This window comes from Dermacentor albipictus, chromosome 5 (assembly GCF_038994185.2).
Source record: "Dermacentor albipictus isolate Rhodes 1998 colony chromosome 5, USDA_Dalb.pri_finalv2, whole genome shotgun sequence".
Taxonomy (NCBI): Eukaryota; Metazoa; Arthropoda; class Arachnida; order Ixodida; family Ixodidae; genus Dermacentor; species Dermacentor albipictus.
The window spans coordinates 55527910-55543080 of NC_091825.1; the positions used below are offsets into that span (position 1 = coordinate 55527910).

The window sequence follows — 15171 nt, forward strand, 5'->3', positions numbered from 1 at the left end:
TCACAGCTAGCTGTTATGCTGGTTAGCTTCTTGGTCAAGTTCTTTTCACCTGAGGAAAAAAAATGCATTCCACACTCCTTGGGGTGCTTCAGCTTGCTTAGCAGCCTCTTGGACCCAAGCAGACAACTGCATAATTTTATAGGATATGAAATGCCCTTGCCTCACGAGATAGGAATGGTACCTCAAGTCCTCGTGCACTGTGAGCCTGACAGTTGACTCTGTGACTTGTAGTAATGGACCTCATCAACTGTTCTGGATCATCACTTGCAACTTGCAGCTGCTGGAAAAATCAGGCGCCTGCCTTCTCCACCACAGATACAAGTTCTTTCTGTATCCAGGGTTCGTACACAATATTTGACTGAAAATTCAAGGACATTTCAAGGATTTCAAGGATGCAAAAAGGCAGAATTCAAGGAGTGTTAGCATTTTATTTCCTCACATGACTTAGGAAAGGAGCCCTATTTTCGCATTAATTTCTCTTTCAAGAGCTGTTATCTCCGCTTCTTTTGTTTTGGCTGTTCGACGGAAACTGTTGGCCTTGACAAGACAAGTCAGGTCATTTTTTGCTTCGGCGTCTTCTGAAAAGCGATCCGCTGACTCCTGCAAGCACTTAAGAGTTTTTTGGAGCTTTGTCTTCTTCTCTTGCATGCTCTGTAGCTCTAGCTCGAGTTCTTTTCTCTTCAAGGTTACCTGCTGTGCTACAGCTTGCTTCTTCTGTTCGTCCATGTATAACACATACCTATGCCTGGCTTGGCGCACTGATGACTTCAGTTCTTTCGACAGCGGAACGTTAAGCAGCCCACCGTGGGTTTTCACGGCCTCGCAGATGACTCGTTGTGAGATATACGAGAGCTCTGCCATATTTTCGACCGCGATCTGCTTGTTTACACTGAAACCTCTTTCTACTGACACCTGCCCATGGCTAAGCAAGAGAAGGACCTTCAGTACTTCCCACAACATCGAGAACGCCGGGTAATGCTTCAAAAGGCGCACGAAGAGAACGTCAAGGCGTTCCTGGTCTCTTTCATAGTTTTGCAGTTCATGCCGTTTTTCTTGGCAGAACTGAATGTACTGTGCACACACAATATCGCTCTTGTGCTCAGAAAGAAGCTTGCTGTCAATTAAACAGTTAAGAACAACTTTCAGCTTCCCAAGGCACATTTCTGTCTTTGACATCTCCCTGGGGTCGAAACATGACAACCCTCGAACCAGAGGGTACCTAATAGGACTTCTCTCCATGATTTTCAGGATCATGTTCACAATGAACTTCCGACACTCACCCCTAAATTCAAAAACACACTTGGTACTCGCTTTTCCGCTCTTTAAGATCTTCTCAGCCACTCGTCCAACGTCCACCTTCTCAAGTGACGTGTAATTGGCAGTGTCATGAACATCAATTCGCAGCAGTTTCGTGATGCTCGTGGCTTCTGTCAACACCGAGCGCTTCATGAACTTTGCAAGGAGGCTCCTCAAGACAGTTTCGAGCTCTTTCGCTAAAAAAAAAATGTATTTGGAGAATCACTCTGAAAAACAGTCAAGAAAGGCTGTACAACCATTGCAATGTTTAGGGAAAAGTTCAGTTTCGCAAGTGCAAGCTGGTCCTTTAGGAAATCACTGACATTCTCATACGCTCTACATTTCGGCAAGGGTAGCCTATGCTCGCTCACTGCTTCGGTGTAGTGCCTCAAATGCTCCCACATAGCCAGGGCTCTCTCCAGTACTGGCACGTTCTCGACCCAACGGTGGGGTACGAAAGGAAGTGGAAACAGCTTGCTTCTTGTTTCTTCAACAAAATCTTCACGGCGGGCCGGTGCATCATGGAAGAGTGAGAATAAGCTCGAAAGAAAGGTGTCAACTGGCCAGCTCGTCGCATGCATTCCTTCTTTGTAAGCATTATGCACTGTGTGCAAGCCACATGAACCAATATCCAAGCACTGAACTTGAAAGTCATTCTTCATGTGCTGCTGCAACTTGTTGAAAAGACTCCAGTTGACATTCGGGCCGTCCATCGAGAGCTGCACAATCTTGCTCAGGGGAAAAGACGCGAGTGTTTCCGTCAACTTCTGCGTAAGGTCGTCCGCTGTGCTGTGACCCATGAATGTCGAAGTCAGGTATCTGGTTGCCACCTCACAGTTGTTCCACAATCTGACGTGAACATCAAGTTGTTTTCTTTGCAGGTATTCATTCAAGGTTTCGTCAAAAAGCACAACAAAATTGTCAGACTTCTCCATCATTTGTTGTACCTGCGAAGTGAAAAATGGGCGTAGACCGTGGCACGCTACATACGCGCATTTTTTCTCAGAGCAAGTGAAGCTTCTCGCGACCTCGCTATCCGGAAACATCTTTTGGAATAGCTGGGAAATGGATCCACTGGAGCTGTAGGAGTAGTGTGACAACACAACTTTCATCGTCCACAAAATCTCGGCTTCGATCACGGAATCGTGCTTTTTGCAGTCTTCGTCAAGTGTCGCAGCCCGAGAGGAAGTTGCCGTGGTTTCACGCTTACAAGGAGCCGCGGACGTCAGATTTCCCGCTTGCACCAGACTTGCGACGGCGGATGAGCAGCCCTCACCTGCTGCAGTTTTGGATCGGTGCTTCGCGCCTTTCTGGTGGCTCTTCAAGGCAGATTCCCCCATCGTTGCAATGTCGAGCGTCTTCTGACATATCGCGCACTTTGCTCGATAAGGATCGCTTGGTTCCGGTCTCACCCAGTGACGATATTCCGTATGTTACAGCCAGGCAGACTGAAACTTGCACTTCCCGCCCGGCATCTTGTCAAAGCAAACACACAACGCAAACGCGAACTTTGCTGAAATGGCGCGCACGAGGCCGACAGACGGTCCAACTATAGTGCCTAAAAGAGCACTCACTAGTGCGCCGAGCGCGGGTGTCGCGGTAGCACCGAGAGTGACGCCTGCCGCCGCCGGCCGCTTGGTGCGCTGTACTACGAGTGTGCCGGACCATGCTGAGGCATGGGCAGGTTGCAAGTGCTAGGCGGCGCCCCGTCTTTCCGACCCCTAGCGCCATCTGACGAATAGTTGCGCGAATGTGGTAGGATTACTCACGGCGTCAGCAGCCCGCACTGCGTGTTTGGCGTCCTGTCAAACGATAGCGATGGCGCGAAACAGCGTGCCGATATTAATTTTTACCGGGTTTCTGGGAATACAAGATCTTCATAGCTTTTTTCGTGAAAAGAATCTAGGGAAAGGAAGTCGTCTATTTGAAGTGGGGCACGTCTACGACGTGAGGGAAGTGTTGAACTCGCACTGATCGGAAGTGACTGCTAGGTTTATTCCGCAAACGAAAAATAATGCACCAGCGAGATGCGTGAAGCTCAGCGTAATTTACTTCGTTATCTACGGTGTGGACGCATGAAATTGTAGGCGAAATTGATTCTTGAAGATCGGCGACAGCAGACAAATCCTAGCGGGGAGCTGCGATTGCCGTGCTGGCATCGCAGGGAAGTGCAAGGACGCCGCGGTAGTTTCCCTGTACATACATGACGGCAAATACGAATCCAAAACATCTCATCCAAGAACGTGGGGCGTATGAACGACTCGTAAGACGTACCAGAGGTATTCGAACGTTGCTCTCCCCAAACACAAAAAAAGGGGGATGAACTTACCAGCTGTGTTAGACTACGCTGGGAAAATATTTTCACCCAAGTTACTGGAAGTGCGATACTTTTATGTTGCGATTTTTCAGTGCGTGCAAAGGAGGTTCCAATAAACCACGTTGTCAAAAATTTTGGTGATCTCATCTGCACCTTCGTTGATATGCTGCCATGGGCGCAGAAGAGTGTATGCCAGCTCAGCCGGCTGCAACCCCTCCTCAAATCTCTCAGCAAGCCCTAGCGCTGTTGTTCGAATGGGAGAGGATTGGGAAAGAGTTCCACGGCTTTACTGCGGTACAGTGTAGGAACAATATCCTGGTACGCACTGCAGGCAGTGGCGTAGCAGGGGGGGCGGGGGGGGGGGTCATATACGTCTGGAGACACACAGAAATTGTTGATATCCTCGCCTTCCTCCAATAAACCCGGGGTATGGGGGGGGGGGGGGGCACAGAAGACCTAAGGGCCCCGGGTGCCAGACGACCTAGCTACGCCACTGACTGTAGGTGTCCCGTTGCTGCCATCATTGCTGTAAAAGCAAAGAATTCAGCGTTATAACGCACTTGGCATAACGCCGGAACATAAAACAGCTTATGCCGTCGGACGAGCGCTATCCAGTGTTGACGCCGTTCTGCTTCATACGGTCGGCTTGGAAACCTGTAAAACTTTGTTCCTAGTGAGTTGGTGTACGTGCTGTTGCAGCCCACTACTCAACAGCTCGGGTTTCAGTTCGGCATTGCTCAGAAAAGGCAACAGCTACGCGCGAAACAGTGCGCATACAGGCTTTCCGAACGCAAGCGGGCCGGTCGTATCCTGCCGGTTCTGCGCTCGCCGCCGCGAGGGGCGCCCTAGTAGGCGCGGGAACTACGTTCGCAACCTGCCTATGGGCGGACATCAGCGAGACACGACGCGAGCCTCCCCATTTGCCCGGCGATCTGCCTCTGTTATGTTCTTGTCTCAATCCGCGATACATTCGGGGTCTGCGGACGCACTGGGTAATGAGAGGAGCCGTTTCTTTCCACGGCTGTCTGGGAAATCGCAGTTTCGCGACCTGTTTAAAGTTTCTTTTGACAGACGAGCGCACACATAGACGCAAAACACCCACTCACAACAAGAAAAGACTGCAACGAAAGCGGCAGCAAGGCGCGAACTGAACTACGCATTGCAATCAACGCATCGCAAACGAACGCCATTCGAACTCCCCACGGTTTAGTATGGTGCCGACAGGCATCGCTGCCCGTGCCAACGTCGCGCGTTGCAGACGCTCGGTGGACGGTGCACTAGAGTATATTTTAGGCACTGTAACCGACCGAGCGATATGCCTCGCATTGGATTGGATTCAATTTCCGATGCATATTAGTTGCTAGACGATGTAGGGGCTGCGGGATTTAAAACCGAAACTTCTTGATGTTGACCTTTAGTCAACACAGCTTGTTTTCATGGGCATTCGTAAGCGAAAGGGCCTTTTAATTCAGCGTGACTTGCAGAGGTACGTCGTTAATTTTCTCTATCGGAACAAATCCCTCGGGATTTTCAAGGATTACAAGGAGCTCACGGGTATTCAAGTAGTTTCAAGGGCCCTTGAACTTATAGTGTCAATATCAAGGATATTCAAGGGTTTCAAGGGGCTGTGCGAACCCTGTGTATCTTGTAGACAAAGGATGTTGGAAATTTTCAAGTCACTGTGGTTGGCAACGAGGACAGCATGATGTTTCATTTCCTGCGTCAAACTATACGCTGCCACTGTGGACAAAAAATGCACCACATGCATTACAGAGGTGTCAATTTATACAAAGCTACAGCCCAGACAGACAATGAACTGCTGGTGTCTATGGCCCTAGTAAGCAGTGTCCTCAAATACCTTAAGGGGGGATGAGGGTCTTGAAAACTTTTTTTTTTATTTCTTAACATATCTTCCTGAAAATTGGCATGCAGATATATCTTTGAATGCTGATCCCAAATATATATTCACATTTTATATATCTCATCTAGAAATGAAAATATTGCAAAATAATTTATCCCACATAGGTCTTTTCTTACGGGCCATTATGATAATTTCTTAATTAAAAAAACTAGTTTCAAAGAATAGCTGTCATTTCCAAGGGCCCACTGCACATCCTAAAGCTAAAGAAGTTTTTAAAAAGTGATCATATAGGTCATGAATGAATAACAAAGTAGGAAGAAAAAAACAATGTGGGAGTATTTAGATTACATCTGACCTAATTGCTAGTCTATTTGGTTTAATGAAAGATGGAAAGCTTTAGGATGTAGCCAGTGGCGTAGCTAGGTCGTCTGGCACCCGGGGCCCATAGGTCTTCTGTCACCCCCCTCCCCGGGTGTAGCCGGCGGAAAGAGGGGTGTCTTCAGACGTATATAACACCCCCCTCCCCCCCCCCCCACTGGCCCCTTGCACCCGGGGCCCACGGCCCCCCCTGTTGCTACGCCACTGGATGTAGCTGAGGTTTTACTGAAAAAAATGATACCGAATTCAATAAAATCAGTTGATGCAAACATTATGAAAAGTTCTGTAAGGCAAAGGCATTTGATCAAAAAAGCAAAGCTGAGAAAATTGCATTCAAAGTTTTGCTTACTCTGCCACTTTTGTTTACCTATCACATGGAAAAATTTAATGCTTTAGCATGCAGCCCAGTCATTATTGAACACAATAACACCAAACTCACAGAAATCTGTTCATGTAAAGATTGTGAAAACCTCTGTATTGCATTGGCACTTGACAAAAAAAAAAAAAAAGCTCAGAAAGTCGTCTTCACTTGCTGTGCCGACGTTCATTAGCTCGAACTTGCGGGAATGCGCGAACTTCTTCGCCAATGAAGTTTTAATGTTGGCTGCGTACTTTTCGCGCCCCGCGCACTCCGCGCAAAACACCGTGTCGAAGCGTTGAGCACGCGAGCTCGGTTCAGCCGCGTCCGTCGGCGCCGAAGCGGCGTGCGGAAACGCCGAAGTCGACGTTAGGCTTAGGTCAGCCGGCTCGGCCGCTTCCGACGACACGGAATCCGAAGCGACTTGCAGCGTCTCAAAAGTTAGCATTTTCGACGGGCTTAGTCCAGGCGCATCCACCGGCACTGCAGAGACTTGCGGTAACACCGAAGTTGACACCGATCGGCACTGTCCAGCCGCGTCCACCGGCGAAGCTGTTGTTGGCGAGCTCAGTCCAGCCGCATCCACCAAGGGTACAGCAGCTTGCGGCATCACCGAAGCTGTAGTTCTCGACGATGTAGCGCTCTCCTTATTCCATGCGCGTTTCTTTATGCTGACTGCTTTTCGCGTGCGTGCGTTCAAGCGCGCGTCTCGCGCCATCGTGACACGCGGAACAAAGACACCAGGCACGCAAAAGCAAGAAATTCGTGGTTAAAAGAAGCGACTCAATAGCCAAAATATCTACAAGAACAATAAAGAAAAAGGCAGAACGAAAAATACTAGGAAACAACGAGGAGTGCGAAAAATGACGTACGCGCCAGCGAAAGCAGACGACGTGAAGGAGTCGAACAACGCGGCCGCGGGGCCGCGGCAGGCGAAGCATGCGTCACGGCCAATCAGAGGGCTGCGCCTCGGGGAGGCGCCCGCTTCACCCAATCAGCGGCTGTCTCGCGACGATTTCGCTCTTGAGAACGGGTGCTTGGGGTGCCGATCGCTCCGCTGCACGAGGGTCTACAGCGTGCCGAGGGGCGCCAGAATAGAGAGCGGGAAACCAGCTTTCAAACGAGACCAAGATGGCGCCGATCGGTTCGCGTCGCGCGGAGCTACGGTAGCTTGAAAATGAGGCAAACCTTGGCGCCTGGCGTTCAATTTCGGCTCACCGACGTTTCTAAATTGCCGTTTTTTTTATACTTCGAGTAGGAATTGAGCCATAATATTTTGTAGAGGCATAGTTGGGACATTAAAGACTTCAAAAACGCAATTTATGAAAATTGCCATTTTTGACAATTTTTCGCGATTTCATGACCCGCGTCCCCCCTTAAACACCCGGCACATGGTAGGTATGGGGCTACGGCAAGAACTGTCAGCAAGGGGCTGGCAAGACCCCTGCACTCTGAATGTGGTGTTATCGGTCCAATGTCAACAAAGAATCCACGTCATCAAGACACTAGGCCACACGTTATGATGAGCTGTATGAGGTGTTTATTGTGCCCTATGAGCGTGGTCGCTCTTTCTTCTCCTTGTACAGGGCGAGCAAAGACACGTTGGCGACCTTGACCACCTTGAAACGTACACCAGGGATGTCACCCACAGCGTGACCCTTACGACCAAAGCCCGCCACCAGGACCTCGTCGTTCTCCTGCACAGAAGAGAATGCAGTGTTGGGTTCAGGCACGCTAACATGACAGAGTCCATTGCCTATGTATTTTCAGTGTGCTGGCACACGCATCACGTCACTCACCAAACCACACTCCCAGTCAAAACGTGATGGGAAGTCCCATTGTGTCAAGAGAAAAACGAACGTTTCAGAATTACGCCAAAAGCATTTTTCACAGTGGCTGCTCAATAGTATCACAGTTTCATAGCCAATGCATCCCACCAGCAACTAAGCTACTTCAATACCTGCCGTAGTGCCAGCTGCTCATCTCCCCATTTAAGTTTCTTGATTTGCACTCTTGACTAATTCTGTGTTTATCTCAATGTGCACCTCATAACCATTACAAGGAAAGCTTTAGCTTGGGAGCTTCCATCTAAATAGTTGGGAATGAAGAAATCGTTCTTCTCGGCATCCAGTGCACCCAACCGGATGAAGTTACCTGCATTTCAATGAAAAGTAATAATCTGATGTCTGTAGGGAGCAAACCTTTTATTTAGGACATACATTTTTTTTAAAACAAAATTTGTTACGAAAAACTAAAGTACAAAATTTTAACTCTAGCTCAGTAATAACATACTGCTAATTCTTTCAACTATACCTTGTTAGGCCATCTAAAACAGACAAAACTGGTTTACTATGCACCACTCCCGAATGAACTATAATTTGCGAGGAATCAGCAGCTGGAACTTAAGTTTCTCAAATGCAACAAATTTCATGCAAATGGGTTAAGCAATTATTTCACAAGATCATTCCTACATTTTACATGTATTTGAGTAGAAAAATCTGAGTCGGCCCCAAGCTAAAGCTTTCTCCACTGTCACACGGCAGTTTCTACAGCTCACTCGATAGCCTTTTGAGACTCAATGAGTTGTGTCACTGCTCGACGGCAGCATTAAGAACTTGTATCAGCAACACCAACAAGATTGTGTCCTCAAAAGTGAAAATCCCTGAAGAATTAAATAAAATGTTCATTAGTGTAGGGTTTTCATGTTGTAAACAAATGCAATATTAAAGTCAGTATCCCGCTCTGCACAGACCGTGCCCAGATTTGACAGAGTATTGTGATTGAGGCTGCATAGGACTGTGCGCCTATCCTGTGCATTTCAGGTTCGTGTTTCATCTTTCTTAGCACTATGCTTCTTAATGGAAACAAAGGTCCTAGGAATAAAAAAATTATGAAAAAAGTTGAATTCTTGAAAATGGTAATTTCGTAATATACAGCCACTGCCGCATGTGCTAACCAAGTTTCTCACAACTAGAACACAGGTTTTGGCCACAGTGTCTTTTTATATCACCACCAAGAGCTACATTTTGACAGAAAAAAGCACTAAAATGGGCCGTTTCTGTCCCGTACTGCTGCTGAACGACATGTGCTATTTAATTTTTTTTTTCATTTCATTTATTTTACCCTCAAGGTACATAGTACATTATAGAGAGGAGGGGCTAAGATAATACAAAGTAAACATCGGTAAAAGTAACTCAAACAAAATAAATAACAGCAGTAATAATTCCAAATTTTGAGTTGACATAAGATAATAACAAACAGAGGCACAAAAGATACAAATACAAATATGATGCACACAATGGTAAAGAGGTTTGAAAAACATAATATGTACAGTAGATTTACAAAATGCATTGTTAACTTGTTGATCATGATGCTGATGAAAACGCTGCAATAGAGAAAGGTACATACACATAGGCAAGACAAACAGTAAGTATATTACAAAAGTTCGTTTTCAAGTGCATTTCTAAACATAAGTGTATTAATTATACCTGTTAATGAAGGGGATAAGCTGTTTCAGTATTTGCTAGTCATTGGTAAGAATGAATTTGCGCCCATGATAGTGTTGAAATGAGGTATGCTAACTTTCCGACTATGATCACGGCAATGAAAGGTGCTGGCCTGATCCAAAGATTGTGTAAAAAGGTGTTATGATAATAGCTTTTGTGAAAAAGAAATGCGTGAGTGTTTTCGGCGGTCGGATAAGAGAGGCAAGTTTAATAAACATTTCATGTGTGTTACGCTTGCTGTGCGTTTGAAGTTATTTAAAATGAAATGGGCTGAGCGGTTTTGTATAGCTTCCAGCGTATGTATTAGTGTTGAATGCCAGGGATCCCATATTGATGAAGCATACTCAAGCTGCAAGCACACGGAAGTGGTATATAGTAATTGTATTAATGATGATGGTGCATGAGAAAAATTTCGGCGCAGGTACCCTAAAGTGCGGTTAGCTTTGGACACTACAATATCAATATGCGATTTCCAAAACTAATTGTTAGTTATGGTCACTCCTAAATAACAATATAATTATATATAAATATTGTGGCCATCTTGGTCGCATTTCAAAGAACAACTTATTCAATTTCCAGTGTATTTGCTAAGTAGATATTCCGTGCCAAAAAGAAGTACCGTATTTACACGATTGTAAGTCGACCCCTTTTTTTAAATTTGAAAGTCTGAAGTTGGGGGGTCGACTTACAATCGAAACCGAAACATGGCCCCTCCAAAAAAAAGCGATATACCAACGGGATCTACAACGTAGTTAGAATTTTATGTTTGCTCTATGGCCCTACCCGTATCTTTTCGCTATCCCGCGTGTTTGTACGCTTTTCGGAAGGGTTCTTCAACATTTTTTAGAGTTTTACAGTGCATGCAACGCTCATGGGGGGGTGTCGATAGTTGATGGAAGCGCCGCTGTTCCCATTTGCGGCGGCACCCTCAGAACGGCGGCGCTTGCGGGGAGTATCGGTAGTTCATGGAAGAGCAGTCGCCGCCCGCTGGCTGCTCTTTCTCTGTTTGAAGGCATTGGTATTGGTTTGACGCGTTCCACTTGACTGCCGACTACGGGCTACTTCTATGCTTCCCCAGTCGTCATGAGTGCTCCAGGCCCACTAATCGTTCGGCACTCGTTCACAGCAGCGTTCAAGAGGGCTGCCATCCTTTACGCCGAAGAAACAAATCACTGCACAGCGGGTCGCAATTTCGATGTTTCTAAACGGGTGGTGCGAGAGTGGCGACTGCAGCGAAGCGAAATTTTCACCTGTGATAAGTGAGAAATTTCCCACGTGCCAAAGTCTGGACGCTTTCCGGAGCTGTAGGCTAAGCTTGCGGCGTACGTCGCTGAAATGCGTGATCGGTCCCTGCCAGTGAAGTGCGACGTGGTCACGAAACAAGCCCGGACCTTCGCCTTAATTTTAACGTTCTGCTCCGCCGCGAGTACGAGTGGCTGGCGGCAGAAAACTGCGAAATTACGCCAACTGGACCTGTCAAAAGAGCCTCCCTGACGGCTGCGTGTGGTTGGGTGCATTTGGCGTGGGCTGCTGTTCTGCAAGATGTCCTGGTGCGATCGTTTGCCAAATTTAAAATTTCGCTGGACTACGACGCGCTGTGGGACAGCAGCAACAATGACAGCACTAGTGAAGACGAGTAGTCCAGTGACCATGTCAGCTACTAATAAATTTTCGTTATCGAATGCGCCCTCGGGTATGCTCTCTCTCTCTCTCTTTTTTTTTCAGTCACGCGATATGGGGGGGTCGACTTACATTCGAGTCGACTTACAATCCTGTAAATATGGTACCCCGCAAGTCCATTGGCTGATTCAGTACACATGAAGAAAAGATGCCCTGTGATTGGCGCAGGCACCAGCATTTTCAGATATAGAAAAGCAAAGACTGGCAGAAATGTCACCCTCTGAGTGGGGTAAGATTGTTGTCCCTGGTACCACCACAAGCTAGTACAAGGGATGAAGGGACCGGCAGCGCTCACCTCAATGTAGTTCAGGCAACCGTCCCGGGGCACGAAGGCGGTGATCTTCTTGCCGTTCTTGATGAGCTGTACTCGGACGCACTTCCGGATGGCAGAGTTGGGCTGCTTGGCCTCAACACCACTGCGGCAGGGGGACAAAGGAAACACACATCGCAAATGTCTAATCCCCATGCTACACAAGCAGAGTACATGACGTTAACCCATTAATGCCATACATTTGAGTTTGATTTGCATTATGCCACAACGACAAACTTATTATTTGCCTTAATGTAATTCATTACCTAATGTGTCGACCAGAACTCATTCCCCATAAAAATGCATAATCTCCACACCATAGCTTGTGGAGTTTAATTGAAGTACTGAAACAGCATCTGTCATGTAAATAATAGTTGATACATAACTTTAATCGAGTCATCATCAGCCTATTTTCATGTCTACTGCAAGACAAAGGCCTTTGTCTGTGATCTCCAATTACTCATGTCTTGCACTAGCCGATTCCATCCAACTTGTGCATACGAATTTCCTAATTTCATCACTCCACGTAGTTTTCTGCCATCAACTGTGCTTCCCTACCCATGGCACCCATTCTATAACGCTAAGCACAGTACACGTCTTTTAATTTGATTACAACCGAAGGTCTCGGCCAGCACCTGTGCCTTTTCATGGGCCCACTCTTACATTCATGCTCACACCTGACCGCTATGCATGGTGGCTTTTTCTCCCAATTGCCTGCACAGTGCAATCAAAATACAAAAGAATTCCATGCTTTACTGCATACCAAGGCTGTATTGCGACAAAGCTGACTTAAGGAACCCAGCCTCCATTGTGGAATGCGTATCGAAGCCTTGCCTGTTATTGCAAAAAAATGAGGTGCACATTTGATTTCTATTTTCTTTAGGAGCTTTAATGTCATTTCTACTTTATTTTTCTCGTTATAGAAAGTAGGTGCATGCCTAATTTGGAGGCATGTTAGAATCGGGCAGATAGATACTAGTAGGTCTGTTCGATTCGCCTGCACCACTACGAACCAGTGAACAGCAGTTCAAAAAAGTGCTGTTCAATTTCTGCTTCAGGCACGACAAGACAGTCAGAAAGAATGCCGAGGCGAAGACACAGGTGCAGGTGTTGTGTTTTGTCCAACTAATGTGCACCAAGTGCGAGAGTTTGATATGTCCCGAACCTCAGGTATGATCAGTTTCCAAGGCGTAAATACATCCCACGCTTGTGTAAACACAGCAAATGCACATAAGTTGGGTTTTAGTGGCACTTTCGTCCATACGCTGGGCTGCTGCTTTGCACCTGTACATTTGCACCAATTTGGCCCCAACAGTGGAGAAGGTGCAACAAAATCTCAAACCAGCCCTGCACCATTATAGAACCACTGTAACAAATGTCAAAGTGCAGTGCCTGGTGAACTCGTTCAGGCAAATTGAACAGATCTACTGGCAAATGAATCAGCAATGTTGGTTTTTCAGCATCTTTAATTTGATCCACTAGATGATTAGATCAAAGCTGGTCCTGTTGGTTAAATTAAGCAACTGTTGAATGCTCCTGCTAGGGGCTGTACTTGTCTAACTTCCGTAGGTCAGCATTGAAACGGCTTCCACACAGCAGGCGAAATTTCGCTTCTGGGCTTTGCATCTGTCATGCAGTGGCCAAAGTTGCAATGGTAGATTGCAACATTGTAAAGGACAGCAAACAAAAGCTATTTATTTTTTTAATTAGTACTCTAAAATTACCACTTCAGAGTGCACTACCATTGACATGTCAAATATTGAAACATGTGGCAGCTTCGCCAAAAAAAATGTCACTAATGAACTTCAGGCATTAATGAACGAGTCATTTTTTTAGCCTGTGTGAGACAGGTCTAAACCACACCATGTAGCTCGGAATAAATCAAGAGCCCGTATACATCCTATGCACTTTTCCTATACAGTGTACTGTAAAGCCCACAAAGCTCGATTTCTCTGTTGCTTCAGACCTAATTTCATGCAACTTGTAAAGCTCAACGTTCTAAAGCAGCACAGGCTGCAATGGTTGTCTTAGTGCTGGGGGAGGGGTCATCATTAGTGGGGGCTTCCATATTACCTTCTAATGTAGAGAGGGGACCTCCACAAATGTAGTGAGGGGACCTCCACATTATGTTTGACTACCTGCAGTTCTTTAATCTGCCCACAAAGCACTCTACAGGAGCATTTTTCCATACCGCCTTTATCGAAACGTGGCCAGGGACTGGACACGCAGCCTCACGCTAAGCTGGAAGTAACAGGGAAGCACCTCTTATTCTCTTCAGCTCGCAGCAACGAGTCTTCGAAACAGCGTACCCAGAAACCTACACACTACTTGGTTTCTTTTGGTCCTGCTTCACGCCAAAACGTCCTTTGATTCTATTAGAAATATAAGCAATGTCGAGGTCGAACTCAGTCTAGAAGACCCGGCAAGCCTGCAAATGTATGAAACGCTGAAGTTTCCCAATGGGACACCACGTCCGATTGGCTGCCCGAACTCACCGTTGCGGCGCTGCAATGGGCCATTCATTTAAGTGACGATGTCCCTGAAAGCAGTATGTCGCTTTCGCGTAGCTCATCTAAAGCTGCCAAAACGACGTGCTCAAACGTGCGCATCCACAACTGCATGCGCTGCGTGGGACGCCGCCGCAGCACTCAGAGGGGTGGCACTTACACTTTCTCGAGCACAATGCCCTTAGCGTGCGAGGCGCCTCCGAAAGGGTTAGCCTTCCAGCGGGTACCCAGATGGGCCTTCTTGTAGTCCTTGTCGTGCCACCGCTGGTCACGGCGATGGCTGCGGTGCTTACGCGCCGTCCGCAATCCACGAGGCTTGCCTGGACAAGCACATAACAGTGAGCACCAACAGGCATATAACACAAGTAGCACGGCACCAAATTCTGCGATCGAATACCACAGGATGAAAGTCACTCTCGTCTCTTAATGAACGACGCCTTTCTCCGGTCTACCACGCATCGAAGTCCAATCGAAGCCCGCCTTGGTTAACACTAAAGCAGCAATACGTCTGCAGCGGTGCCACCAAGAGCCCGCCACGATAATACGTCTCGTTAGCCATATCAAACGGGTAGCTTTAATTACGTAAAATTGGATGAATCACTGCAGGCTGTCAATCGCAGCAGCGTTCTCAACTTTGCACGTGTAACATGTTCCGCCATGTCGCCTTGCCGCATGACGGCATGCCGTAAACTAGCTCTGTCAACTTCAGTACGCATCAGCCGAGCTTGCTTGTCATAAAATGAGAAAAAGTGAGCATTACTTTCTCTCCGCAGGCGCAATACGCGGAAACTAAGCAATTATTTCACGCAGAATATTAAAAATATCGCGAGCGCTTACCCATGTCTGTGTGAGGCTTACGCGACGAATAACGAAAGGACGGCCCGCAGTGAACAATTCCTGAGCTAAAATTAAACAAGTAAATCAACTTATTTGTTATTAAAACGTTGTGTAGTTAGCA

The 15171-nt window shown here is 46.9% G+C and overlaps 1 protein-coding gene and 1 pseudogene across 1 annotated transcript; both read right to left on the minus strand.

Annotated features, from left to right (window-relative positions):
* Positions 1 to 373: 373 nt before the first annotated feature.
* Positions 374 to 2964, minus strand: LOC139060286 (uncharacterized; annotated as a pseudogene).
* Positions 2965 to 7727: 4763 nt separating this feature from the next.
* Positions 7728 to 15153, minus strand: RpS23 (ribosomal protein S23). Its single transcript, XM_065445865.1, has 4 exons — positions 15051 to 15153; positions 14374 to 14533; positions 11692 to 11812; positions 7728 to 7907 (listed from the first exon to the last, which is right to left on the minus strand). Exons 1-4 carry the CDS (start codon positions 15052 to 15054, stop codon positions 7761 to 7763), a joined length of 432 nt encoding a protein of 143 aa, XP_065301937.1. The 5' UTR covers positions 15055 to 15153; the 3' UTR covers positions 7728 to 7760.
* Between the last annotated feature and the right edge of the window lie 18 nt (positions 15154 to 15171).

Bases quoted from the DNA above. Each gene is read 5' to 3' on its own strand.
- RpS23 (XM_065445865.1), bottom strand. The intron at 11,813-14,373 runs GTAAGTGCCACC...CCCCTGCCGCAG, and splicing joins GGCATTGTGCTCGAGAAAGT to TGGTGTTGAGGCCAAGCAGC. The intron at 7,908-11,691 runs GTGAGCGCTGCC...TCTTCTGTGCAG, and splicing joins GTTGCCTGAACTACATTGAG to GAGAACGACGAGGTCCTGGT.